Genomic DNA, 27,658 nt, shown 5'->3' with positions numbered 1-27,658 from the left:
GACTGAAAGCTTCTTTCAAAAGAGAGCATTCACACATCAAAAGTGGATCTAAAAAGTGATCTCTTTTGAAAGAGAGTGTCCACAGTAAGCCATTAGCTCATCATTTCCAGTTGCTGTTGCCTATCTGAGATGGGTGCTTAAAGGGACCCCCCCTGGACAGCTATTTCTCAGCTTCTGCTGTGGGGTTGCCTACCTCTCTGAGGGATAGCAAAGCTTTTGCAGCACATGCTCTGATTGCCCAGCTTTCTTGGACACCACATCATATTCTTCTCTTTTTACCAGAGCTGGAGATGGCCCCACATTACCGTGCTGCAGCTTCTGCAGCAGTTTCAACAGACTGTCATGACAGTTCTGCCTGAGCTCAAATCCCAGCTCAGCACTGAGAACGTCTTCCTGGATGCGGGAGCAATGCCCTTACCACCATCCCCACTGTCAAGAGGCAATTTTTGAGGCTGGACACCAGTTTCGACTGGTGACACTGCGTCATCATGGAGTGGTGGGATGACCAGCAGTGGCTCCAAAACTTCTGCATGCGGAAGACCACCTTCTTGGAGCTGTGTACCTGGTTCACCCCTGCCCTCTGATGACAGGACACCCACCAATGTACAAAGCAGATGGACAAACATCTCAGACACTTCGCCAAAGGATCAATGCCCTCAAAACAGATATTAGACAGGATCACAAAGAAAAAACAGTTTCTTGCCATTTCAACCAGAAAGGACACTGTCTCAACGACTTAATCACCTGCATCCTGCTTCAAAAACCTTTTAAATCTGCACTTCAAAGGGAATCCTCTGAACTGTCATTCATGCTAAAATTTGACACTCTACGCTTGAGTCTCAACAAAGACTCTTGCTATCTCACCCATTACAAAGATAGCTTCCCCAATTATCACCTCTAATACCATTAACTCACAGACATTTCCCCACCTCTAATACCATTAGCTCACAGACATCTACCTTCCCCCTCCCACGCATCCCTCCTCTGTTCTGAAATTTGATTTGTTCTTGTCATATGTGTTCATCATTTTTTTAACTGTATCCTTTGGTATATATAGTTGTGACAATTTTCTTCCACTATTTGATCTGAGGAAGTGGGTCTGGCCCACGAAAGCTCATCATCTAATAAACCATCTTGTTAGTCTTTAAAGTGCTACATAGTCCTGTTTTTTGTTTCAGCTACAACAGACTAACACGGCTACATTTCTATCTAAATTCAATAACAACTCCAAATCTTGTATGTCATAAGAACAAACAGAAAATGCAAACAAACAAAAAAAAACCCTGTGATCTCACATTACTGAAGAATCTGCCCTCACTCCACCATATATGGTTTATAGAGACCCTTCTCCCAGTCGCACATCATCTTCCTCAATGTTTATGCCAAATGGTCAACTGTAGTGATCATACATCATTTGGTCTATTCGTGTGCAGCCAAAAGGATTTGACAGCCCAGGAGTCAATGCATCACCACAAGTGCATTATGAACAAAATCTATATTAAAGCTGTTCCCTATTCTGGCACTTTGTGTACATCTACACAGCTCCCCTCTTCCACAAAAACCTATGGTAATGAAGCACGGATTAGGATATTGTTGTGCTTTATTTGTATAATTAATTAGCCTTCAAGTAAAGAAAGTGAGTGCCTGCAAAACTCCTTAAACTACCCTGCCATTAAAGGTTTCTGTTTAAAATCTCCCCAAGGTCACAGATTTCCTGATCTTGGCTGGTACGCTGCCAGCACCCAAATGCAATAGCCCCTCAAAAGCCAGGAAGTCGCACTTGGGAATTTCTTCCTGTGGGGTATCTGCAAACTCTTTAATCCTTGCTTAGGGAAGACCTTGAATATAAACTGTAATCTCTTAATAACTGATCTTCAGTCAGGAGCCTTCTCCTTCTAGGTCTCAGGAATCATATCATAGCTTTTAAAAGGTGCTTTTATTAAAAACAAAACAAAACAAAACAAAACAAAGAAGACGTATTTGGTAAAGCATACTTGATTGTCTGGAGTTACAGAACAACTGTAAAAAACCAACCAAACCTAATTTACTCATTTTTTTCCTGGAAAGACAGCATTGTACTTCAGCAACTTATTTGAACCTATGTCTCTACCATCATATCCATCTCTGCTAGTTAGCTTAAGTATGAAAAATAATGAGATTAATTACATCTCTTGTTTGAAGTGGGTTTTTACTCTACAAATTTAACGAAGGAGCCATTGGAAGAAAATACATTTTGGAAACAACAACAAATGATCTGGTAGCACTTTATAGACCAACAAAACATGTAGATGGTATCGTGAGCTTTTGTGGGCACAGCCCACTTCTTCAGATGACCGGAGAAGATCTGAAGAAGTGGGCTGTTTCCACGAAAGCTCATGATCCCATCTACATGTTTGGTTAGTGTATAAAGTGCTACCAGACCATTTGTTGTTTTTTCCTGTACAGACTAACTTGGCTACCTCTTGAAGATTTTGGAAACAGTAGGATATCAATGTCTCCTGATTTTAACAGTGAGATGGCTTATTTGTGAGTCATAGGCTATGTCTAGACTACAAGCCTCTTCCGAAAAAGAGTGTCTAGACTACAACCAGTACTTTCAAAAAAGCAAGCTGCTTTTTTGAAAGAGAGCACCCAGGCTACCCCACAGAGCCCTTCTTCAAAAGAATGCTGAACCATGCCCCCATTATCATAGCCCTTGCTCTGACTCTCAAAGGGTATGTCTACACTAGCTCATTAATTCAAGCTAGGTAGGCAAAACAGGCGACGGGAGTTGCAAATGAAGCCCAGGAGTTAAATATCTCGGGCTTTATTTGCATGTTCCCATCCGGTCACCATTTTGAAATTCCACTAGTCTGAAGGACTTAGTTCGAATTGCCGTTTCTCTGCCGTGTGTAGCCGCATGGCAGTTACTTCGGACTAGTGGAATTTCAAAATGGCAACTGGACGGGAACATGCAAATAAAGCCCGGGATATTTAACTCTCAGGCTTCATTTGCAGCCTACCTAGCCTGAATTAATGAACTAGTGTAGACATACCCAAACAGGGCAGTAGAGGTGCACCATACAAAGTTTTTCCAAACTGAATAACCATTATGTTTTGGGGAAGATTTTATGGTGAGAACAGCATGAAGAAATTGTTAAGAAGCTACCTTTTTTTTCTTTTGATTTGAAGACTTACTACTTCATAGGAGTGTACAAAATTTAGCACACAAAATTTTGATCATGATTTTCCCAATTAATAGCCCTAGCCACATTATACCAAATGTAAATTAGGAAAACATAAAACCCATCATAACATCATGATAGCCTCTTTTCTATATTCAAACATAAAATTAACATAATCAGAGGCATAGTAATATTGAATATATATACTCTATAGTGATAGTTCAAAAATCAGTGTTTCCATCCATGTATTCTAGGTTAATTAAACAATTAATTAGTATAATAATTAAACAGGTATTCTGTCATTGAAACTCATGAACAGTTCTTATATGGTGTAAAAGAATTATAGGGTAATGATTGAAAGGGTTGAAGAAAGAAAATGAAATGGAGAAATTTTAGTTTTTATTTAAAAATATTCATCTGAAGGACAGGAGTAGCAGAGAAACTAGAGAACTTATTATTTTTCTTCAGGACCAGGTCTGCAAAAGAAGAGTTGTATTTCAGTGTTTTTCTTCTACAAATGTAAAGACCAAAATCCAAAGGACATCGTTTTTAAGTATAATGTGATGAACCATATAGCACAAACAATAGTTTCTTGGTATTCTATCAGCCTTGCTAATGACACTATACTATTTAAAAATCATGTATCTTGTCCTCTATCCCAAGGACAGTCAGAGGAAGGGGGAGTTACATAAACATGACTTTGGGACATGTGAACAAATAAGGTCTGTTTCACGGAATAATCTTTACAAATGCCTAGCTGAAAACTTCCTTTAAAAGCACATATTTAAGCCCTACTCCTAAGCCTAGCCCTTGCCTTATGGTGTGCAGCAGGGGCTATATGCCTTCTTCACACCTTCCTAGGGCTATATGTCCTCTTTTCTCATGGCTCCGGTTGGGTCTTTGCACCTATGGTTGACCTCCCCATCCCACTTGTTTTACTTTTGCAATCTGGTCACTAAGTCAGGCATGTCAAACTCGAAGCCTACTGAGGGATGCACAAATGAAAACTGATTGCTTTCAGGACCACCAAAGAAAATATACTTCATTAGAAAGTCGTAATTATGTATTATTATAAATTATGTTTTAGGTATATTGTCTAGTATTTTTTCAGGTCTTGATTTAATACAATAATTTGTTGTTAAAATTGTTATTTGGTCATATAAAATCATTTTTAATTTAAATATAAATGTAAGGTACTTTTAAATTTTGTATATGATACATAACTTGTTTTGTTGAAATAAAAACAAGTATAGACTTGTGGTTAATCAAATAGAACACGTTTCTGTGAAAATTTCATATACTTTGTAACTTTGAGATTTTGCATAAACCTATAATTATTCATGCAATTGCAAAAATTGACATATTTATTAATATAAAATTAATATAGATTTTGTGATTTTATTTGGGAATAAATAAATAATAAACAAAATAACCTTCCCCCCTTCCTCATAGGCGGGCACTCCTATATCCACATTCTAACTCAATCCTCCTCCATTTCTCCAGAGCCAGGCACCCCCAAACTAATGCCTCCTCCCACCGCCAGAGCCAGGCATTTGCAGCCCTCCCAACCTAACCCTTTTTCCTCTCCCTCAGAGCCAGGCACCCCAAATCCAATGCCTCCCCTAACCTAATACCTAGGTCCTGGAGTCACCGTTGCCGCTGCCACACATTTCTTCCTCAGGTACGCTGGGGTGGTGTGAGCACAGTGTCCAGCTGTGAATGCATGCTGGGCACCGTGCACAGAGTGGCCTGGCTAGCTGTGATCTGCACTTGGCCACATGCTCCGAGTGGCTAGCAGGCCACACTTTATTCCTTTATAAAAATGTACTGGCAGGATGCAAAAAATTTCGATTGGACTGCATGTGGCCCGCCAAATGCCAGTTTGACAGGACTGCTCTAAGTGATATCCACATTCTTCAAGCAATTTGTGCTAAGTCTGAGTAAGATTAAATTCAAAAATGAAAAATAAACTTACCAATTTGTTCCTTAAGTATCACTGAAAAACAAACCAAAATAAGCAAGTATTTCAAAACAATGTAAGGTTTGTATTGTATCTTTCATTGTAAATATAATGCAATCTTCTAATCCACCATTAAGTCAAAGGCCCTGTCCTCTCACAAACATAGGAAACCATTCTTCATCCCACCACACACTCATTACAAATGCCTTTTTCTTAGTCACACAGCACCACAGATACATTACTAAGAATGGCTTGAGCCCTCAATCAGTATGTAATCCAGAAGTAATTTGAGATTAATTTGATTATCACTAAAATAAAAAATAAAAATAAACTTACATTTCTCTTTCTGAAGTTCCTCTGAGAAACATAAAGATAAAATATATTTCAAAGTAATGCAAGTCTTCCTTTATGCAATATATCTGTTCAATAATCTCTCCATCTGTTCAGTAATGGGAATATTTCTTCCCCTGGTTTACTTCATTTGTGACATTTAGCATAGGTCTACACAAAGCCAATGGGAGGTCCAATTCCAAGGTTTGAGGGATGTACATGGCAGAGCTTTGCCCAAGGGTTTTCATCTTTGTTAGTGAAATTGCTCACTGACTTACAAGCCATTCATTTTCTCCAAGGAATTATAGTGATACTAGAGTGACCAGATGTCCCGATGAATGAGGGACTGTCCTGATATTTAGATATTTGACCCACATCACAATCACACATTATTTGGGTTCAATTTTCCCTGATATTTTGGCATGGGCAGGCTGCAAGCACTTACCTGGAGGTTTGGGGGCACTTATATGCAGTGCTACTCCACATAGATAAGTGGCCACCAGTAGTCTGTAGTTGGGTGACGCCTAGGCATGAGGGAGAGGACTCCTTGTACTGCACTTACCTCAAGCATGGGTGGCTCCCATTGGCCAGGAACCAAACCACTAGGGGCTGCAGGGACAGGGCTTACAGGCACATACAGGCTATGTCTACACTACAAGCTTCTTTCGTGAGAAGCTTTTTTTGGAAGAGATCTTCCACAAAAACTTCTTGTGTAAGAGCGCATCCATACTGAAAAAGCACACCAACAAAGCAATGAACTTTTGCACAAGAGAGTGTCCAGACTGAATGGACAGTATCTCGCATGTAAGCTGTGATTGCTATGGACAGAATGGCCACCAGGGCACCTATGCTTTTTCCTCTTTCCTCTTTCCTCTTTCCTCTTCTTCCAAAAGAACTCCCTCTTCCCTGTTCATAAAAGGGCTTTTTCCTGATAGAAAGAGGAATACCAATGCTGGAAAAAACCCTCTGTTTTTTTCAATTTGCTGTCAAAAGAACACTGTGGCTGCATCTAGACTGGCATGATTTTGTGCAAATACTTTTAACTGAAAAGTTTTTCCATTAAAAGTATTTGAGCAAAACCATGTCTAGATTGGCACGGATGCTTTTGTGCAAAAGTGCTTTTGTGCAAAAAAAGCCCCAATCACCATTTTTGCCATAGGGGCTTTTTTGCGCAAAACAATTCTGGGTTGTCTACACTGGCCCACTTGCGCAAAAGCATTTGTGCAAGAGGGCTTTTGCCCGAGAGGGAGTGTCATTGTATTTGTGCAAGAAGCACTGATTTTGTACATTACAAAGTCAGTGTTCTTGCGCAAATTCAAGCGGACAGTGTAGACAGCTGGCAAGTTTTTGCGCAAAAGCAGTTGTTTTTGTGCAAAAACTTGCCAGTCTAGATGCAGCTGCAGTGTGGCTGTAATTCAGGTTTTGTCAGAAAAGTGGCCATTTTCCCAACTAAACTCTGTGTTGTAGACTTAACCACAGTGCACAGAGCTCTCTAGTTCCTCCAGTCCTAGGACCTGCTGGACACTTCCTGGGAAATGCACCAGGTAAGTGAAACTGGTACCTCCAGCCCATGCCTACTCCTAGCAGATCTCCATGGCTCTTACATTTGGAGGTTGCAAGGTACTCAGTGCAGGGTACTAAGTGCCTGTGCCTACAAGTACTGGCCCTGCAGCTCCCATTGTCATGGTTTCAACCAATGGGAGCCGAGGAGCTTGTACTTGTGGTGCACAGCATGTGGAGACACTCTTCCCTCCCCTGGATCCTCTCACTTCTGAGCCAGAGACTCCCTGAATCCTAGCTGGGCTAATGAATGTGAGAGGGGTGGGGTGGATACTGGGGAAGGGGCATGAGGGACTGAGAGTCTGGGAGACAAGGGCAATACTTAGGGAGGACAAAGGCCTAAGCCACACATACTGGGATGCTGTATTTTGCTCTTCTGTCCATTCCTGTGTCCCTTATCAGAGGAATGTACACAGCTTGTGTGCTGGCCTCTCTCTCCTGGCTGAGGGGAGGAAAGGGGTAGAGGAGTGAATGACGCTAGCTGAGTGATTTCCTCCTGCTTCCTGATAATGAGGGGAAGGAGATGAAGAACTAGTAGCATCCCAGTAAAAGGGGCTGTAGGCTCTGCTGCTGTCCCGAAATGGTGCTCTTGCTAAGAGATAGGGTGTGATAGGGTGCTGAGTTGTCTGTGAGGGTATGTCTACACTAGTCACACTAGTTCAAACTAGGGTGGCTAATGTAGTCATTCAAACTTGCAAATGAAGCCCGGGATTAAAATATCCCAGGTTTTATTTGCATGTTCCCAGGCACTGCCATTTTTAAATGCCCAGTAGTTTGGACTCTCTGCAATGAGGAGTAGTCCGAATTAGGGGCTGTAGTTCGAACTAACTGGCATTTAAAAATGGCGGTGCTTGGGAACATGCAAATAAAACCCAGGATATTTTAATCCCAGGCTTCATTTGCAAGTTCAAATGACTATATTAGCCACCGTAGTTTGAACTAGGGTGGCTAGTGTAGACATACCCTGAGGGAGTGGAAGGTGCTTGGTAGGTGAGGGAGGACTGTGTGTTTTGGAGTGCAGGCTGAGGTACCTGTTGGGAGTGCTGAATAATGTGGGAGAAATGTGATTGTGTCTCAGGGCAGTCTGTGTGGGACATTGTGTACTTGCGCTGGTTGGGCTGAGGGAAAGAGCACTGCATTGAAGGAGAGAGAGGAAATATGTGTGTAGAGGGAACTAAGGAGCCAAGGAGTTCTGTGTAGGGTTCTGGGCAGCTGTGGTGAGTCTGTAGATGGGAGTATTGGGCAGGTGTGATGATGTGTATAGCACTGTGCATTTATGGTAGAAGGGCTGTGTTTGTTGCAGGGGGTGGCTCTTGGCTTAGTTGTTTGGAGCACAGAACACAGCAGGCCCAGAATGCCCTGGGGAGGACAGCCATGTGGCATAGTATAGGCCCACCCCTAACAGGAAGGGGTCCAGTCAAGTCCTCTCACACATACACTCTGACATCCTCTGACTGGCCATGACGGGTCACACAGATGTAGGCAACCAATGGACCTAGGCTCAGTGGAGTGTGCACGTATATGTGTCTGACCCAGCACATACCCTGCATAGCACAACTGCAACATCCCTTTACTAGAGAACATTGCTGAGATGGAGCAATGCCTCATGATGGACTGTAGCATGTAACATAACCCAAGTCAGTATCTGCTTTCCATGGTGAAGAGGATTTCACTGTATAGAATGTCTGTCAGTGCCCTCCCCCTACTGGAAATAGTCTTACACGAGTAGGCCTTATAAATAGAACACATTCCCAAGTCAACTGACTACACGTAGACATGTCTAAAACATACTCCACTCCACTCATGAGAACTATGGTGTGCATCCTGGCCTTATTCTCTCCATCGACCTATGCTACACTCTCCTGTTAGTCTATAACAATGAGAGCCAATAACAATACAGTTTCTTGGTACTCTACCAACATTAGAAATGACACTATACTATTTGCAAAAATCATGCATCTTGTTCTCTGGCTCTAGAATCACTCAGAGGGAGGAGGAGTTACATAAACATAGTTTTGGGTGGTCTTCCAGAGAATGATTTATAGAAATGCCCTGAAAGTTGCCTTTGAGAGCACTTCCTTAAGCCGTAGTCCTAACTCTAACCTTTGCCCTGTGGCTTGCAATAGGGGCTGCAGAAGGGGCCATATTGCTTTCTCAAACCTTCTAGGGTCTACGCCCCCCTCTCCTATGGCTCCGCTTGGGTCTTTGCACCTGTGGTTAACCCTCCCCACCTCCCCCATGCGTTCTTATATTTTATTCTCGCAATCTCGTCATCCTAAGTGATACCCACAGTCTACGAGCAATTTGTGCTGAGTCTGAGTAAGATTACATTAAAAAAATGAAAGTTAACCTACCATTCTCTTTCATAAGCTTCACTGAAAAACAAACAAAAACAAGTATTTCAGATTGATGTCAGGTTTTATTGTGAACTTTAGCACCCCCATTTGAAGTAACAGGCAGATTCCCTGTGCTGCTCTATGTAATCCATAACACTCACATTATGTCTAGATGGTGGCTGGGATGTGCAAGTAACTGTTTGGGGACAGACAAAGAGAATCTTTGCTTGAGCTTCTGCCCAAAAATGGCAGTGTGGCTGTAGTGGCAGGCCAGCAGTTGGAGCTTTGTACCCAAGTACATACCCATAAATCAGGCATTGTTGTTTATGGGGTCCTAATCTGAGCTGATGCCTCTACCACCATATCCACACTGTAGCCAGCTCAAGAGAAAAGAGAGAGAGAGAAATTTGTGAATTCTCTGCCTAAATTGTGTGGGAGGTTTTCCCAGCAATTTAAAGAGTGAACCATCATAAGAGGAGATTATTTGTAATGGACAGTGAGACGAATATATCAATAACTTTTGACTTTAACACAGAAGTTGCTGCTCAGGGTGCATTTACATAGCACCCTAAACTTGTGTTATGCAAATTGTGTATCTTATTTCAAAACTACTTTTAAATAGCTTATTTTGAAATTTAGTGTGTCTTCACAGCACCAAATTTCAAAATAATGCACTCTTTTGAGCCTTCCTTTATCCCTCATGCAACAACGTTTACTGGGATGGCAAAATAGTGCACCCGTTATTTCGAAAAATATTTTGAAATAACGGGCTGCTTGTGTAGATGCAGGGTAGCCATTTCAGGATAGTTCTTGCATGCCAAAAAAGCCGAGAAATGTAAATGTACCCTGAGTAAGTGAAAAAGTTCACAAATGAAACCTAACTCACTAATTTCCTACTTCAGATTACAAGTGTTAGAATCAAAACAGCCATGTTCCAAAATTCCACTGTGTGACAAACACCACTTTCCTGTGGCATGTTAATAGAGTTACTGAGGGCTAAAAATGAGGCATGAAAAGATCAAATCCCAAATTTAGCTTGATGTATCCTGCTCTGCAGAGCCATGGAAAGGTCTTGAGTCATGACACAGGAGCAAGGCCATCAGTGATTTCACATAGCATGGGAGGGAGGTAAAGAGAGGGATGTCACTTGTGCATGTATGGATTTTATCTAGATGTTCATACTGAAAAGGGTAATGAAGAGGTCCATTTATAAGCTATTGCCATATAAAAGCTCATGTTATTTATAGTGCGTCTCTGATGCAAGTCAAGATGATTATAGGGTTCATTGGCCTGAGGAAGGGGAAACAATGCCAGGAAATAATGCTCAAAAAAGGAAGAATGTGAGTGCTCCTGTTGCAATTGGTCCCAATTGTCTCCCCAACAAATAACACAAAGATCAGTGTGGACAGCCAGCATAAGACATGAGAGGCCGGGGAGGCTAAGCTTTTCCAAACAGGACAAGGTGCACTTCATGGAGGCATGCCAGCCCACTATTTTTGAAGTGCTTCTGGGGAAAGGGCACCCAGGCCATAATCCCACTCCTGCATCACCTTGACAACCCCATCCCAATCATCCTCTTTCCGCATGGTCCTTCCTGAACTGCTCCTCTTACCACCTCTGCTCCACCACTTCCCCTGGATGTCCCTGCCTTTCTCCTCCTCTCCCCTCCCCAAGGCATCCCCAGCCTGAGGAGTGGCAGGCAGGGGTGCCTTAGGGGAAGAGGCAATGAGGCGCTAGGAACATATGGTAAAGTGTCCAGGGAAGGAATGTAAAGGCTGAACAGTGAGCAGAGGGCCTGGGATAGGGAGCAGAGTTGGGAGTGGGGTGGATCAGGCATGGATCATGGGCAAGGCCTGGGGGAGAAGGACAAGAGGATCTGAGCCTTGGAGCAGATCAGAGACCTGGCCATTGTTTAGGCGCTGTTGGCTTGCCACATGCCTAGGGAGCTCATGCCCAGCCTCACCATACACTGGAGTCCTGCACTGCCCATGAAGACCTGCTGTCACTTTCTCTCCCTAGCAGGCACAAGCAGCCACAGTGAAACTGTGAGTCCTTCACAAGGCTAGACTTGTGAGGGTTTTCATTGTGTTTGTCAATTCAGGGAGTTACGGGACAGGAGTTAAGTGTATTGAAAATGAAATTAAAAAACAAAACAAGCCTGCTTGGAGGCTAACGGGCTCTATTGGGGAGCTTGCAACTTGGGCCTAGCAGAGAAGTGTGCAGACAGGTGCCTAACAGCAAGGTGGGAGTGAGTTGGGCCCATTTGACTTTGTGACCAGTTTGTTTTGACTCTCTGTTATTCATTCAGTGTTATCCTTCGGAAGTAGTGACGTTGTATTGCAACATTCCAGAAAGAGTCCTTTAGGGTTTTCTCTAATTGCTCTGTGTTTGTCTTGTGTGACGATAACTGAGGAATGCTTTTAAAATGAAAAATGGTAGCAGGAGGGAAAGGTGGATAATGGAGGGATGACAGGAGTTACTATAGAGAACTTTCTGGGTGTCTGGCTGGTGAGTCTTGCCCACATGCTCAGGGTTTAGCTGATCGTCATATTTGGGGTCGGGAAGGAATTTTCCTCCAGGGTAGATTGGCAGAGGGCCTGGAGGTTTTTTGCCTTCCTCTGTAGCATGGGGTACAGATCACAGTTGGAGGATTCTCTGCATCTTGGGGTCTTCAAAGTATTTGAAGGCTTCAATATCTGAGATATAGGTGAGAGGATTATTCTAGGAGGGGTGGGTGAGATTCTGTGGCCTGCACTGTGTAGGGGGTCAGACTAGATGATCATAATGGTCCCTTCTGACTTTAAAGTCTATGGCTGTGTCTACACTGGCCAGTTATTCCAGAAAATTAGCCGCTTTTTTGGAATAACTTGCCAGCTGTCTACACTGGCAGCTTGAATTTCTGGAAAAGCACTGACGATCTAATGTAAAATCATCAGTGCTTTTCTGGAAAAACTATGCTGCTCCCATTTGGGCAAAAGTCTTTTTCCGGAAAACTGTTCCAGAAAAGGGCCAGTGTAGACAGGAGAGATTTCTTTTCCGCAAAAAAGCCCCTATCGCGAAAATGACGATTGGGGCTTTTTTGCGAAAAAGCGCGTCTAGTTTGGCACGGATGTTTTTCCGCAAAAAGTGCTTTTCCGGAAAAGCATCCTGCCAATCTAGACGCGCTTTTTCCGAAAATACTTTTAATGGAAAACTTTTCCGTTAAAAGCATTTCCTGAAAATCATGCCAGTCTAGACGTAGCCTATGAGTCTATAATACACCTCTGAAATCTGTGTTGGGGTAGATAGAATGGCACATCTGGGGGCTTCACAGAAGTGTCAGAACATCCATAGAAGTGCTGGGTAGAAGTGGGGGGGGGGGGGAGGGGAGGGCGGCACTGGTATCGGCACTGTGGCTCTGCCCCCTACTCTTCCTAGAATCATAGAATCATAGAACTGGAAGAGACCTCAGAAGGTCATCAAGTCCAGCCCCCTGCTCTAGGCAGGACCAATTCCAACTAAACCCAGCCAGGGCTTTGTCAAGCCGAGACTTAAACACCTCTAGGGATGGAGACTCCACTACTTCCCTAGGTAACCCATTCCAGTGCTTCACCACCCTCCTAGTGAAATAGTTTTTCCTAATATCCAACCTGGACCTCTCCCACCACAACTTGAGACCATTGCTCCTTGTTCTGCCATCTGTCACTACTAAGAACAGCCTTTCTCCATCCTCTTTGGAACCTCCCTTCAGGAAGTTGAAGACTACTATCAAATCCCCCTTCACTCTTCGCTTCTGCAGACTAAACAGACCCAACCCCCAGGTCCTTTTCTGCAGAACTACTACTTAACTGGTTGGTCCCCAGCTTGTAACTGTGCTTGGGATTCTTCCGTCCCAAGTGCAGGACTCTACACTTGTCCTTGTTGAACTTCATCAGATTTCTTGTGGCCCAATCCTCCAATTTGTCAAAGTCATTCTGTACCCTATCTCTGCCCTTAAGCGTATCTACCTCTCCCCCCAGCTTAGTGTCATCCGCAAACTTGCTGAGGGTGCAATCCATCCCCTCATCCAGATCATTAATAAAGATATTGAACAAAACCGGTCCTGGAACCGAACTTTGGGGCACTCAGCTAGAAACCAACCACCATCCTGACATCGAGCCATTGATCACTACCCGCTGGGCTCGGCCTTCTAGCCATCTTTCTATCCATCTTACCGTCCATTTATCCAATCCACAATCCCTTAACTTGCTGGCAAGAAGCCTTGCTAAAGTCAAAGTATATAACATCCACTGACTTCCCCATGTCCACAGAGCCAGTTACCTCATCATAGAAGCTAATCAGATTGGTCAGGCACGACTTGCCCTTTGTGAATCCATGCTGACTATTCCTAATCACTTTTCTCTCATCCAAGTGCCTCGATATGGATTCCTTAATGATCCCTTCCATGATTTTTCCAGGAACCGAGGTAAGACTGACCGGCCTATAGTTCTCTGGATCATCCTTCTTCCCATTTTTGAAGATGGGCACTACATTTGCCTTTTTCCAGTCATCCGGGATTTCTCCCGATCTCCACGATTTTTCAAAGATAATAGCCAAAGGCTCCACAATGACATTTGCCAACTCCCTCATTACCCTCAGATGCACTAAGTCCGGACCCATGGATTTGTGTATGTTTAGCTTTTCTAAATAGTTCCTACCTTTTCTTTACCCACCACGGGCTGTCCATCTTCATCCCATCTTGCGTCACTTGGTGCAGAAGTCCAGGAGCCGACCTTGTCCGTGAATATAGAGGCAAAGAAAGCATTGAGTACTTCAGCTTTCCCCACATCATCTGTCACTAGGTTACCTCCTTCATCCATTAGGGGCCGCACACCCTCTCTGATCACCTTCTTCTTGTTAACATGCCTATAGAAACCTTTCTTGTTATCCTTCACATCCTTAGCCAGTCGCAATTCCATTTGTGCTTTCGCCTTCCTGATAACCCCCTGGCATTCTTGAGCTATACCTTTAAACCCCTCCCTGGTCATTTGTCCAAGTTTCCACTCTTTGTAAGCTTCGTTTTTGTGCCTAAGTTCACCAAGGATTTCCCCTGTAAGCCAGTCTGGTCTCCTACCATGTTTCCTCTCTTGCTTCGCATCGGGATGGTTTCTTTCTGGGCCTTCAATAAGGCTTCTTTAAAATACTGCCAGCTGTCCTGGACTCCTTTCCCCTTCATGTTAACATCCCAGGGGATTCTGCTCATCAGATCTCGGAGGGAGTCAAAATCTGCTTTTTTAAAGTCCAAGGTGTGTATTTGACTACTCTCTTTTCTTCCTTTGGTCAGGATCCTGAAATCTACCATCTCATGATCACTGCTTCCCAGGTTGTCACCCACCTCCACTTCCCCTATTAGTTCCTCCCTGTTTGTGAGCAGAAGGTCAAGCTGCGCACGGCCCCTGGTCGGATCCTTCAGCACCTGTGTCAAGAAGTTATCCCCAACATTCTCCAAAAACTTCCTGGATTGCCTGTGTACTGCCGTATTGGTTTCCCAGCAGATGTCAGGGTGATTAAAGTCCCCCAAGAGAACCAGGGCCTGCGATCTGGAAGCTTCGCTCAGTTGTCCGTAGAAAGCCTCATCTACCTCATCCACCTGATTCGGTGGCCTGTAGCAAACACCAACCACAACCTCAATGCTGTTGTTTGCTCCTTTAAACTTAACCCATAGACTCTCAACAGGTTTTTCTCCCTCTTTATACTGGAGTTCAGAGCAATCGTAGTGCTCTCTTACATATAGTGCAACTCCTCCTCCTTTTCTCCCCTGCCTGTTCTTCCTGAACAGTCTATACCCTTCCATGACAGTGCTCCAGTCATGCGAGTCATCCCACCAAGTCTCTGTTATCCCAATTAAATCATATTTCTTGGTCTGGGCCAGGGCCTCCAGTTCTTCCTGTATGTTGCCCAGGCATCTCGCATTAGTGTACAAACACTTCAGGTAACCAGTTGATCGTCCTATCTTCTCCATTCGAAACATGGGTCCTCCTTTCTTGCCCCTTCCTCTCTGCATTTCTTCCCGGTATTCGACTTTCCCACTCCCCTCAGGGTTTTGGTCACCGTCCCCCAACGAACCTAGTTTAAAGCCCTCCTCACTAGGTTTGCAAGCCTGCCCGCGAAGATGCTCCTTCCTCTCTTCGTTAGGTGGATCCCTTCTCTTCCTAACAATCCTTGCGCCCGGAACAGAGTCCCATGGTCGAAGAAACCAAAGTCCTCTCTGCGACACCATCTGCGCAACCACGCATTTACGTCCTCAATTCGATGATCCCTGCCCAGTCCTTTCCCTTCAACAGGGAGGATGGAGGAGAATACCACTTGCGCTCCAAATTCTTGGATCCTTCTTCCCAGCGCTACATAATCCGCAGTAAAACGCTCAAGATCATTCTTGGCCGTATCATTAGTTCCCACGATAGGGGTAGCGATCCGAAGGTTTGATTAGCTTGGTAAGCCTCTCAGTGACATCCTGAATGCGAGCTCCTGGTAAGCAGCACATCTCTCGAGATTCCAGGTCCGGACGGCAGAGGGATGGCTCAGTGCCTCTTAGGGGGGAGTCCCCAACCACCACCACCCGTCGTTTCCTTTTCGCCGTGGTGGCTGTGGATCCCCCATCCATAGGACTACGCATCCCATGCCTTCCAGTAGATGGTGTTCCCTTCTGGTTTCTTCCTTGTGAGGTCCCTTCCAGAGCTTTCAGCACTGCAGAGCCTGTGGAGAGAGCTTGAAAGCGATTGCTTACCTCTATAGCATCGGGGGATTCCCGTGCTGGCCTTTTTCCCCTTCTAGAAGTTACATGCTGCCAGTTCTCTTCTTGGTCATGTACTGCCCTCACTGGCTCCTCTTTCTGCCATGCTGGAAGGATTAAATGCTGCCTTCTATCGAGGAAGTCTTCATCCTCTCTGATCTAGCGTAGGGTCGACACTTGGGCCTCCAGTCCTCTAATTTTTTCTTCAAAAATGTCAACCAGCTTGCAGTTGGTGCAGATGAAATTCGTTCTTTCTTCCAGGAGGAAGACAAACATGGCACACGCTGTGCAGGTAACAACAGCAGACCCATCACCAACCATCGCTGCTGTCCTGGAAAAGGGATTTAAAAACAAAGGCAAGAGAACCTCCCACCCTTCCCTCTCCCCTTCCCAACTCCCTTTCAAAACTCCCTGTTAGCAATCACCTGCTTGCAAGCTCCTTGGTCGCTTGCCCACTGCCTCATAAAGCCCCTCCCCCTACCAAGGCTCAGACAATCAGCAGAGGCTTCTAGAATTCAAATTTTAATTAGAAGCCAATAGTTCCCACCTGCCAATCACAGGCAATCACAGCTAATCAAGATTCCTTTTAGATGAGTCAAATTTATAAGCCCAGTCTGATTTAGTAGCTATACATTCTGCACAAGTATACAGGCAGTCCCCGGGTTACGTACAAGATAGGGACTGTAGGTTTGTTCTTAAGTTGAATTTGTATGTAAGTCAGAACTGGTACATATTGTAGGGGAAACTCCAGCCAAACATTTCTCCAGAGCTCAGTTTTATTCTCCCACACCTCACTTCCCTCATTCTTGAGTATCTTTGTATCATTTGCCACTTCCCTGTTCTCCTCCTTTTCTAGATCATCAGTGAGTACGTTGAAGTGTGCAAATCCCAGTACCACAGCTGTCCTGTCCATACGACAATTCGGGGTGGCCACTCCGGGCCCTGTGTTTTGGGGGGCCCCACAGTGGCCACCCCAGATGGTCTACAGATGGGATGGTCCCCCAAATGGAGGATAGGTGAGGGCAGGGTGATCTGGGGGAATATCTGGGGGGGCCTGGAGCTGGCAGCAGCGATTGTGCCCCTGTGCATGCACCGCAGCGGTGGGAGCTGGAGGAAATGGAATGATATGCAGCAGTCTGCTCCACTCCACCACCATCTCCCAGGTGGGTCACTCCACTTCACTGTGGCAGCGGGAAGGAGAATAACCTGGCCCCAGGCTGCTCCATTCCCTTGAGTGACCCAGGCTCTGGGGAGGAGAGCACAGTGGGCTGCTGGGTCACTCCAGCTCCCACCACAGTGAGTGCAGGGACCTGACCTCTGCTACTTCCCTGTGTCAGGCCCCCTAGTAATTCCCTGGGTCATGTTACTTGGAGGAGGGGGCTTTGGAGAAGGGGTGCAATGGGGACAGAAGAGGACAAAGGGGTGAGAAGAGGTGCAGCACGGGCAGAGCTGGGGAAGGGCTCGGGGGGAAGGGTGACATGCGGATGAACTGGGATGGAGCAGGGGCAGGATTTGAGGGAAGGGGGATGTGGGGGTGCACCAGGGTGGAACAGAGGCACCGTGGGATGGGGAGCAGAGTCTAAGGTGGATAGGGGGACAGCCCCACCCAGTAGGGCTCCCCGTCTCCCTGGTCTGCTGGGGGGAAGCGCCCCCCATGCCGCCGGAGGTGGTGACAGTGTGGGAGGCACCCCGCACTAGCTGCGCCCTCCCCCCCCAGCAGACCAAGGAGACGCGGAGCGGCTTTTCTCACCGCTGAGGACGCGGGCGGCGGTCCCGCCACCCACGTCCTCCGCGGCGAGAAAAGCCGCTCCGCATCTCCCTGGTCTGCTGGGAGGGAAGGGGGAGGGGGAAGGGGAGGGGGAGGGGGAGGGGGAAGGGGAGGGGGAGGGGGAGGGCCCACCCCATTTGTAAGTAGGGATCCGACGTAAGTCGGATCCACGTAACCCGGGGACTAACTGTATATGATAGCACTGAGCGGTGGGCAGTGGAGAATAAGCTGCTCAATACTGGTGTGGCAAGGTCCTCACTCTGGCTCCTTGCCCTGGGACACCTTCTGGTCCACAAATCAGCTGGAGTCCCCTTCTGGTGCAGTCACCTGTGCCTTTTATTGCCAGTTTTCCACCACGTTCTATTTACAGAGTTATAGATTGCAGCAAACTCGGCCTGCCTTTCCTTCTGCCTGGGAGCACACTCAGCCACACCCTAGCTCCTCCCCTTGCTCCTCTCGCCTCTGGCTCCTTATATAGCCCACTGACTAATGAGGCTCACAGCTGCTTTTAATAGCCTTTCAGGCCTGCTCAGCCGGTTCTAATTGACTTTTTCAGCCAGGCTGTAGTGGCAGAGATCTGGCTTAGCCAGCAGTCTGTCACATTGGCATCCCACAATTACTCTCACAGGCTACATCTACACTACAGGGTTTTAGCAGGATACCAAAGGTATCTTGCTAAAACCCTGCCACATCCAAGCAATGTGTTTCCTCTTCCACTTTTTTTCAAGGAAGAGCAAACACGCTCTTTCAGGGAGCCCAGTATAACACGTTTCACGAGGCATAACGGCTTTGCTGAAAGAGTAGACTTTTCTGCCATTTGGCCCTGTCTAGATGAAACCAAATGGCAGAAAAGCATCTTCCAAAAAAAAAAAAAAGCGGAAAAAGCTATGCAAAATGCAGACTAGACCTAGCCACAGCCTCTTTCTCCACTTCCATCATTAGCAGCAAAGCTGGCTAATATGTCCGATTGATATTACTTGTACCTATTCACTCCCTCTGTGCCTGTTCACACCCTCTGCTGGTCTTTGGAAACCTTGGAAGGAATAGGAAGGTGATAACTGTCTACACAGGAAATGACTTAATGTCTCAACCACTGTGGCCTTGTGAAGAAATCCGAGTGTTCCCTGCACTAGGTGGCTATGTGCTTCCGATTGAGGAGTTCTGAGGGGTTGTTTCTTTGTTTGTTTTGTAATTGGGAGGTGCTGTGATATACACTTCCACCTTCAGTTTTTTTAATAAAGGCCTATTTTTATGCCTTTGCTTCATTCTCTGTCCTACACTTGGACAAAGCACAAGGCCTCAGTCTATTTTTTAAATTTAAATCCTACATAAAGTCAGTGAATGAATAACTAATGACATATTGTAGAGCTTTGAAATTCTTACCAACTTTCCAACAACACAGAACAGCAATGGTGCCAACGCCAGCTCCAATTATGAAGATTTTATGCTTGCAGCAGTTCGACCATAACATACTACAGATACTAGAATTTTAAAACATTAGATATGTTCAGTTATATTGAATATACTTTTAGCAAATTACTTTCATTTCAAACAAAGACAATGTATCTAGTTACTTCTTATTCCTTAAAAATATGATTGTTTATGCTTTCTAGGTATCAAGGGATAGAAGTGGGTAGAGAACATCAGAAGACATATAAACTTAGAACTCTATTATAGGTGCATCTAGTGAGCTGGCCAGAATGCAAAAATGTTCAGTACTTCAAAGAAAAGGGGAAGTTCTTCGAGATGTGTTGCCTACATATGTTTCACCAGTGGATTTACCTGGTGGGTTCCATGCTCCAAAGACTGAAATACTTCAATTAGTAGTGTCCGTTGGTTACACCTGCTCCTTTAATAACCTCAAACCCTTCTCTCACCAACTTACAAGTGGACAATTCACCTTCAATTCCTTTGCCAACATCCATCTCTCAGCAGAAGTCAAGAAAGGATAGTGGGCCATAGAACACCTATAGATAATACAGCTCTGAGACCTCCAGATACTGAACTGGTAGGTATCTTCTTTCCTTTTAAAGTCCTTGTCTCTGAGGCTGCGTCTAGACTGGCATGATTTTGCGGAAATGCTTTTAATGGAAAAGTTTTTCCATTAAAAGCATTTCCACAAAAGAGCGTCTAGATTGGCATGGGTGCCTTTGCACAAAAAGTGCTTTTGCGCAAAAGCATCCAGGGCCAGTGTAATTGCAATTTTGTGCAAGAATGCCCCGATCACCATTTTCGCCATCGGGTTTTTTTGCAAAAACAGTTCTTCCCTGTCTACACTGGCCCTCTTGTGCAAAAACATTTGCGCAAGAGGGCTTTTTCCCGAGAGGGCGCGTCAGTGTCTTTGCGCAAGAACACTGACAATCTTACATTAGATCGTCAGTGTTCTGGCACAAATTCAAGCGGCCAGTGTAGACAGCTGGCAAGTTTTTGAGCAAAAGCAATTGCTTTTGTGCAAAATCTTGCCAGTCTAGATGCACCCTGAGTGTTTGATGTATGGTGACTCCCCAGCAGCATACCATGGAAGTCAGAAGTTACTGCAAGTCTAATTAAGTTGAGATTTTAATACAATCCTGACAAATTGAGCATGTGTGTGTGATACCTTCACAATGGAGTCATATTTCAAGAAGATATGTACATCAATCCAATTAGCCTCTCTATAAGTATTAACTGTAGAAAAACTCTAAACCATGCATTCCTTTTGGGAAACATGTTTATTTCCATTTACTCAAGCAGAGACTCTGGTAACAGGGAGCCCTCAGGCTAAGGTCACATAAGTGGTGATTTTGGCTGATAATTTTCCTGGACTTGGAGGATCTTGCCTTCTTTCTGGGTCTGAAGCAGGCCTTACTGATTTATGAAACAAAAAAAGAGTTTTAGTGTTTTCCTCCTGCACCAGGCTAATGAGCGCGACTGAAATTGCAAATGAAGTGCGGGATTTAAATTTCCCACACTTCATTAGCATGTTCCCGGCCAGTCGCCATTTTAGAAATTGACTAGCCCGAAGTGACTGCCCTTATCTATGTATTTTATGTATTTTCTTATAACAAATTTAAACAAAATCTTCACCTTTGAATGGGAAATATATTCAGAAACAGATTAAAAGAGGAAGAGTAGAGTTGAATTAGAACAATCCACGTGTCTTAGAACACCTATAGCATTTGCAATACTTTTGTTATGTGTTTTGATCATGTTACCAAATTTGACTTGAAAAACAAAATCTAAATATAAAAAGCATTTTTTTAAATGTTCAACAATCCACATGAGTGGTGAGCCAAAGCTTGGTTATTTTTCTCTTGTGAGATTTTGGCCTGCTATCTTCTACACTTAAATATACTTCATTTATTACAACTACATCCACAAAAAGGGTCTTGGGCTCAGTGCTGAAGTACTCACCTTATACCACCATCTAATGGAATACTCAGCCTCAGAGATCCAGACTCCCTATAGAATGCACAGGGAGAGTTAGTCACTTAAAAATATGATCCTCAAACCAGTATGCTGAATGGGGAGATGCCTGTGAAATGCCAACAAGTTGCATGTGACCTAATACCTGCCCCCCAAAGACAGGTGCCTATGTCTGGGCTGAAGAAAGAAGCTTCTCTCCACTCAGGATTAAAAGGTATTCCTGGTGCTAGGTGCCTAAACCCAGATCATTGCTTTTCTCAAAAGAAAAATAAATAAAGAGGTGGGTTTTGTTTGTTTGTTTTATATAGTAACCAAAGAATTTCCCTTTGCTTCAAATCCCAACTCCATCTGATCTGGAACAGAGATTTGAATCCAGGTCTGCTATATTCTACAGGATACCCAAATCCCCCCAGGGAGGGGATGTGTCTGCCTCAAGGAGTTGTGTTAAAGTTGTTAACTATGCATGGAATTAGGGCTGTCAGGTGTCCAGCTTTCAACTGAACACTTTGTGGAAAGGAACCCTGCCCAGCCCTCCCCAGCCTGATGAAAATGAGTAAGGGTATGTCTACACTTGCAGCCTATTTCAGAATAGGGCTGCAAATGTAGGCATTCGGAATTGCAAATCAAGCCCGGGATTTAAATATCCCGGGCTTGATTTGCATCTTCCTGGCCAGGCGCCATTTTTTTTTTTGAAATGTCTACACGCGGCAGTGAAAAGGGCATTCAAAATAAAGCCCTATTTCAAACTACCTGTTAAACAACATTGCAGGAGGAATAACAGGTAGTTTGAAATAGGGCTTTATGTCAAATGCCCGTTTCACTGCCGCGTGTAGATGCAGGCAGTTATTCCGGGCTTGTAAATTTCAAAAAATGGCGCCCGGCCGGGAAGATGCAAATCAAGCATGGGATATTTAAATTACGGGCTTGATTTGCAATTCTGAATGCCTACATTTGCAGCCTTATTCCAAAATAGGCTGCAAGTGTAGACATACCCTAAGTGAGTGAATGAGGAATAAAACAGCCTGGTGGGCCCTTCCACACAGACTGCTTATAACCTTGCTTCCAGCAGGAAGTGTTTTTCAAAGGGCAATAGGGCTATAAAAAGAAGTGGCAAACATGTCAAGGCATCCCTCCTCTGCCTTCTCTCATTGACCATCAATTCACCGCATGAGAAGGAACAAAGAAAGCAACGTTGAACCGAAGAAAGGGTCCTGGCATAGGAAGTTTGGCCAGTGAGGCGGTAGTTGTGGTACAAGTAAAGCATGTGGTGACAAAACTTTACTTTGAATTTAACCTAGTTTCTTAAGCTCAGCACAAATTATGTTTTATCTTAAATTTATTATTATATATAATTGTATATATGCTAAAAAAGAGGTTACTTGCCGTAGCTCTTCTGAGCCTTGCAATTATAGCTAGAAGTGGTTCAAAACAAAAATAACAATTATTTTGCCAGGAATTATTTGGTGTGAGTGTGTGGATCTTGTTTAATTTCCTTTTATAATTATTTTAACCCCCCCCCCCCGCAAAAAATAGAAATCAAAATCTGTTTGTAACCATTTCCAACTTTTATGAATCATTACTTCTAGTATTTTAAAATCTATGCTGTGTCTACATTGGTCCCTATTCCGTAATAGGGATGCAAATGTAGCACTTTGGAATAGGCAAATCCGCGGGGGATTTAAATATCCCCCGTGGCATTTGCATTAACATGGCTGCCACTTTTTTCCGGTTTGTAGATAAGCCGGAGAAAAGCGCCAGTCTGGACGGGATCCTCCGGAAAATAAGCTCTTTTCCGGAGGAGCTCTTATTCCTACTTTCAAGTAGGAATAAGAGATCCTCCGTAAAAGAGCTTATTTTCCGGAGGATCGCGTCCAGACTGGCGCTTTTCTCCGGCTTATCTACAAGCCGGAAAAAAGCGGCAGCCATGTTAATGCAAATTCCGCGGGGGATATTTAAATCCCCCGCGGATTTGCCTATTCCAAAGTGCTACATTTGCATCCCTATTACGGAATAGGGGCCAATGTAGACACAGCCTGGGTGTGTCTAGACTACAGGGTTTTGTCAATAAAAGTGGACTTTTGTTGACAAAACTATACCTGCATCTACACTGCCGCTGAGTTATTTTGACATAGCGTCAACAGAACCCAACGGTTTTGTCGATGGCTATAAACCTCATTCTACGAGGAATAATGCCTTTTGTCAACAGAGTTCTGTTGACAGAAAGTGTTATTGCATCTACGCTGTCCTTTGCGTCTACACTGTCATGTCTACAAAGCGGCTTGCTTTATCGACAGAACTGGATGTAGTCTAGACACTCTTTGTCAACAGAAGCTTTGTCGACAGTATCTGTCGACAAAACTTCAGTCGACAAAAGCCTGTAGTCTAGACGTACCCTATCTCCTTGTAGTAAATAAACTGATTATATTGTTTTATTTAATCTAGTATGTCTGAATGGAAGTATTTTACAACTCTATTTAGGGTACCAAGATGCGTGCATATCATTTCAATTAATAAAAAGATTTTATGTATGTTTAAAAGTCTCAAAGGGGTAGTCATGTTAGTTGGTAAGAGAAGGTCTACACTACAGGAGAAGGTCAAATTAAGATACGCAAACGCCACCCTAGTTTGAAGTAGAACGGGGTATGGGGAATGCGTGGAACAAGGAGTACAGCTAGTTCGGATTAGGAAGCCTAATCCGAACTAGCTACTCTGTGCCGCGTGTAGCCGCGCGGCACGGGGTTCGAACTAGCCGGCATTTAAAAATGGCGCCGGCCGGCTTCATGCAAATGAAGCCCGGGAAATTCAAATCCCGGGCTTCATTTGCAATTGTGGATGACTACATTACCCCCGCTAGTTCGAACTAGCGGGGTAGTGTAGACATACCCTTAGATACCTAAATTGGAGATATAGTGAAAAACTCCCTTCACTCAAATTCAAAGCCATAAACACTTTCCTCAAATTAGAATCACAGACATCTACCTTTCCCCACCTCTAATATCATTAACTCACAGACACTTACCTTCCTCCCCCCCCCCCCCCCCCCCGCATCCCCGTTCTGTTCTGAAATGTGATTTGTCCTTTTCATATGTGTTCATTTTTTTTAATTGTATCCTTTGGTGTATATGGTTGTGACTATTTTCTTCCACTATTTGATCTGAGGAAGTGGGTCTGGCCCACGAAAGCTCATCATCTAATAAACCATCTTGTTAGTCTTTAAAGTGCTACATTGTCCTGCATTTTGCTTCATGTGTAAATTAATGACAGCTTAATGTAACAAATACTGTAAAAATGGGGACATTCAGAGGTCAAGGCTCTTTACACATGACCTTCTACATAATTCAGAAATACCAAAGGGAGGAGAGTTTATGCTAGACTGAGCATATCACAAACAGAAAAAGTTACACCAAAGGGCAAAATGAAAAAAACCCTCTGAAAAAAATTCTCAAGTTACTGTAATTCTCAGGTAGAAAATACACAGAGCATCAATATGAGACAATAGTTTGTTCAAAATTTCTTTTTCTGATAGGATATTTTAGGATCTCTTACATGAACAGTGGATATAATAGGCAAGGGTAGGCACCTCCTTCAAAAACTGCCAGAGTGGCCCCCCCACACTCTGTCCCAGCTTCCATCCAACCTCCTTCCTTCAGTGCGTCTCCTCCTAGGCTGTCTGGAATTCAGCTTTTCCGAGGCTGTGGCTGTGCCACCAGCTCTCCAGGGGCTGAGGAAGCTGGGGCTATCCACCGTCTCTCCAGTGCTCTAGCTGGGCCAGGGAAGCTGGGGACCATATGTCACCTACCTTCTGTCTTCTTCTTTCTCTTCTCCCTTTTTCTCTTCTTCTCCCTTTATCTCTTCTCCCTTTTTCTCTTTCTCGTCTTCTCCCTTTATCTCTTTCCCAGCTCCCTTTTTCTCTTCTCCCTTTTTCTCTTTCCCTTCTCTGTTTTTCTCTTCTCCATTTTTTTCTCTCTCTTCTTCTCCCTCTTTCTTTCCCTCTTCCTCTGGACTCCGGCTGGGGCCAGGGAAGGTTGAACCCATGTGCCTTCTGCTTTCCTTCCCTTGTGCTCCTGCTGGAGAAGGCTGGGGCCACACACTGCCTACTCTTCCTCCTCTGTGCTCTGGCTGGCGTGGGGAATGCTGGAGCCAAGCTCCGCCTGCTCTCCCTCCCTCCTGCTCTGACTGGGAAAGGCTGGGGTTATGTGCTGCCTACTCTCCCTCCCCCTTGCTCTGTCCTGGGCTGAGGAATGCTAAAACCATGAACCAGTCCCCTTCCCCCATGCTCTTGTGCAGTGGGGGGAAGGAAGGGGAGGGGAGCATGGGGCACTTGCCTCCCACAGGGCCACCACTTCTCCACTCCCCTGCTCTTGGACACAAGGGGCAGGGCAGAGGGCTTGCCTCCCCAGCTCTTGGTTTACCTGCCACCCATGATCTCCTGTTGTGTTTTGGAATAAAACTTTTTTTTCTTCTGTGACTGCCTCTCCTTCTTAGGCTTTTTTCCGGGTTTTGTATAATATCTATTTAATAATTAACTCTGGGCCAACGTGCCCGAGGAAATATCTTTGAATGATTCAATTTCTATTGGTAAGAGACAAGCTTTTAAGTTTACACAGAGTATTTGTTGAGAAAGTCCTCAGAGGGCCTGTCCAAACTAGCCCTTATTTCTGTGTAGCTTAAGTCACTCAGGATAGTGGCTTTCCACCATCCTGAGCAATGCAAGTTACAGTGACCTAACTGCTGGTTTGGATAGTGCTATGTTGGGGTATGTCTACACTACAAAGTTAGTTCGAACTAACAGATGTTAGTTCGAACTAACTTTCATAGGCACTACTCTAGCGCTCCGTTAGTTCGAATTTAATTCGAACTAACGGAGCGCTTAGTTCGAACTAGGAAAACCTCATTCCACGAGCATTAAGCCTAGTTTGAACTAGCTAGTTCGAATTAAGGGGTGTGTAGCCCCTTAATTCGAACTAGTGGGAGGCTAACCCTCCCCAGGTTTCCCTGGTGGCCACTCTGGCCAACACCAGGGAAACTCTTCTGCCCCCCTCCCGGCCCCGGACCCCTTAAAGGGGCACGGGCTGGCTACGGTGCCCGTGCCAGGTGCAAGCCTGCCAGCACCCAGCCAGCAGACCCTGCACCTGGCACGGATCGAGCCACCCACCCGATGCCCCCCAGTCCTCTCCCTCTTCCTGGGACCAGGCTGGCAGCTCCCGGGAGCTTGCCCGGGACCGCAAGAGGCGGGCACCCGCCTGGGCTAGTGCGGAGATCGTGGACCTCGACCACGATCTCCGCACTAGGCACAGAAAAGTGGCCGGCTAGGGCAGGAGAGCTGCCAGCCTGGCCACCCAGGAGTAGGTGTGCATGAAAATCAAGGTGATCCACTGAGACCCCCGACCTTGAGCCCTGAGCTTACAATGGCCGTCCTGGGTCAGACCAAAGGTCCATCTAGCCCAGTAGCCAGTCTGCCGACAGCGGCCAACCCTAGGGACACTGGAGGGGATGGAACGAAGACAGTGACCAAGCCATTTGTCTCGTGCCATCCCTCTCCAGCCTTCCACAAACCTTGGGCAGGGACACCACTCCTACCCCCTGGCTAATAGCACTCCATGGACCCAACCTCCATGACTTGATCTCACGTCCCTTTAAACTCTGTTCTAGTTGTAGCCTTCACAGCCTCCTGCAGCAAGGAGTTCCACAGGTTGACTCTTTGCTTTGTGAAGAACAACTTTCTGTTACTAGTTTGAAGCCTGCTACCCATTCCTTTCCTTTGGTGTCCTCTAGTCCTTCTTTATGGGAACTAATGAAGAACTTTTCTGTATGCACCCTCTCCACCCAACTCCTGCTTTTAGAGACCTCTATCCTGTCCCCCCTCCGTCTCCTCTTTTCTAAGCTGAAAAGTCCCAGTCTCTTTAGCCTCTCTTCATATGGGACCTGTTCCCAACCCCTGATCATTGTAGTTGCCCTCCCCTCTCCCACCCTCTCTCTTCACCTTTCCCACCTCCTTTTCCCAGTCTCCCCCAGTTTTGTTCAATAAAGACAGATTCCATTTCTGAACACAATTGTCCTTTACTTTGTACATCAAAAAGAGGGGCTAGGGAAGGGTAAGTGGAAGGAGGTGAGGGAGGAATGGGGTACGAGCCCCCGATGGGGAGGACTGGGCTGGCTCTGCGGGCTTCTGGGGGTGGAAGCTCTCCTGCAGCACCCCAATTGCCCCCTCTCCCCGGATGGCAGCCTGTGGCAAGTGCAGCCGGTCTGATGGCCGAGTGCTGTGATGTGCCCAGTGTGGGTACTCCAGGCAATCCAAGCCAGGACTGCTTTGCAAGCGGGGCACCCCTGAGAACTGTCTGTCCAGGGTGGGGGTCGGGACCCTTTAAGCATAGCCCTTGGCTA

General features: G+C 45.2%; 1 protein-coding gene across 5 annotated transcripts in view; it reads right to left on the bottom strand.

The window, feature by feature from the left end:
• Positions 1-25,611, bottom strand: part of LOC102452068 (putative butyrophilin subfamily 2 member A3) — a 46,909-nt gene extending 21,298 nt beyond the window's left edge. Inside the window, exons 1-6 of one of the 5 annotated variants that reach the window (XM_089769990.1) lie at positions 25,074-25,611; positions 21,263-21,310; positions 19,253-19,350; positions 9,369-9,389; positions 5,461-5,481; positions 5,140-5,160 (exon numbers count right to left, since the gene is read on the bottom strand). In XM_089769990.1, coding sequence (XP_089626116.1) covers positions 5,140-5,160; positions 5,461-5,481; positions 9,369-9,389; positions 19,253-19,350; positions 21,263-21,310; positions 25,074-25,309 — 445 coding nt within the window. In that variant the 5' untranslated portion in view covers positions 25,310-25,611. The remainder of the gene's footprint in view (positions 1-5,139; positions 5,161-5,460; positions 5,482-9,368; positions 9,390-19,252; positions 19,351-21,262; positions 21,311-25,073) is intronic. The other 4 variants (XM_075914299.2, XM_075914297.2, XM_075914298.2 and 1 more) reach the window with 4 other exon arrangements.
• Positions 25,612-27,658: the final 2,047 nt, after the last annotated feature.

The sequence above is a fragment of the Pelodiscus sinensis genome, chromosome 18 (genome assembly GCF_052426305.1).
Source record: "Pelodiscus sinensis isolate ZL-2025 chromosome 18, ASM5242630v1, whole genome shotgun sequence".
NCBI classification, from domain to species: domain Eukaryota; kingdom Metazoa; phylum Chordata; order Testudines; family Trionychidae; genus Pelodiscus; species Pelodiscus sinensis.
This window is presented reverse-complemented; position numbering and strand designations above follow the sequence as displayed.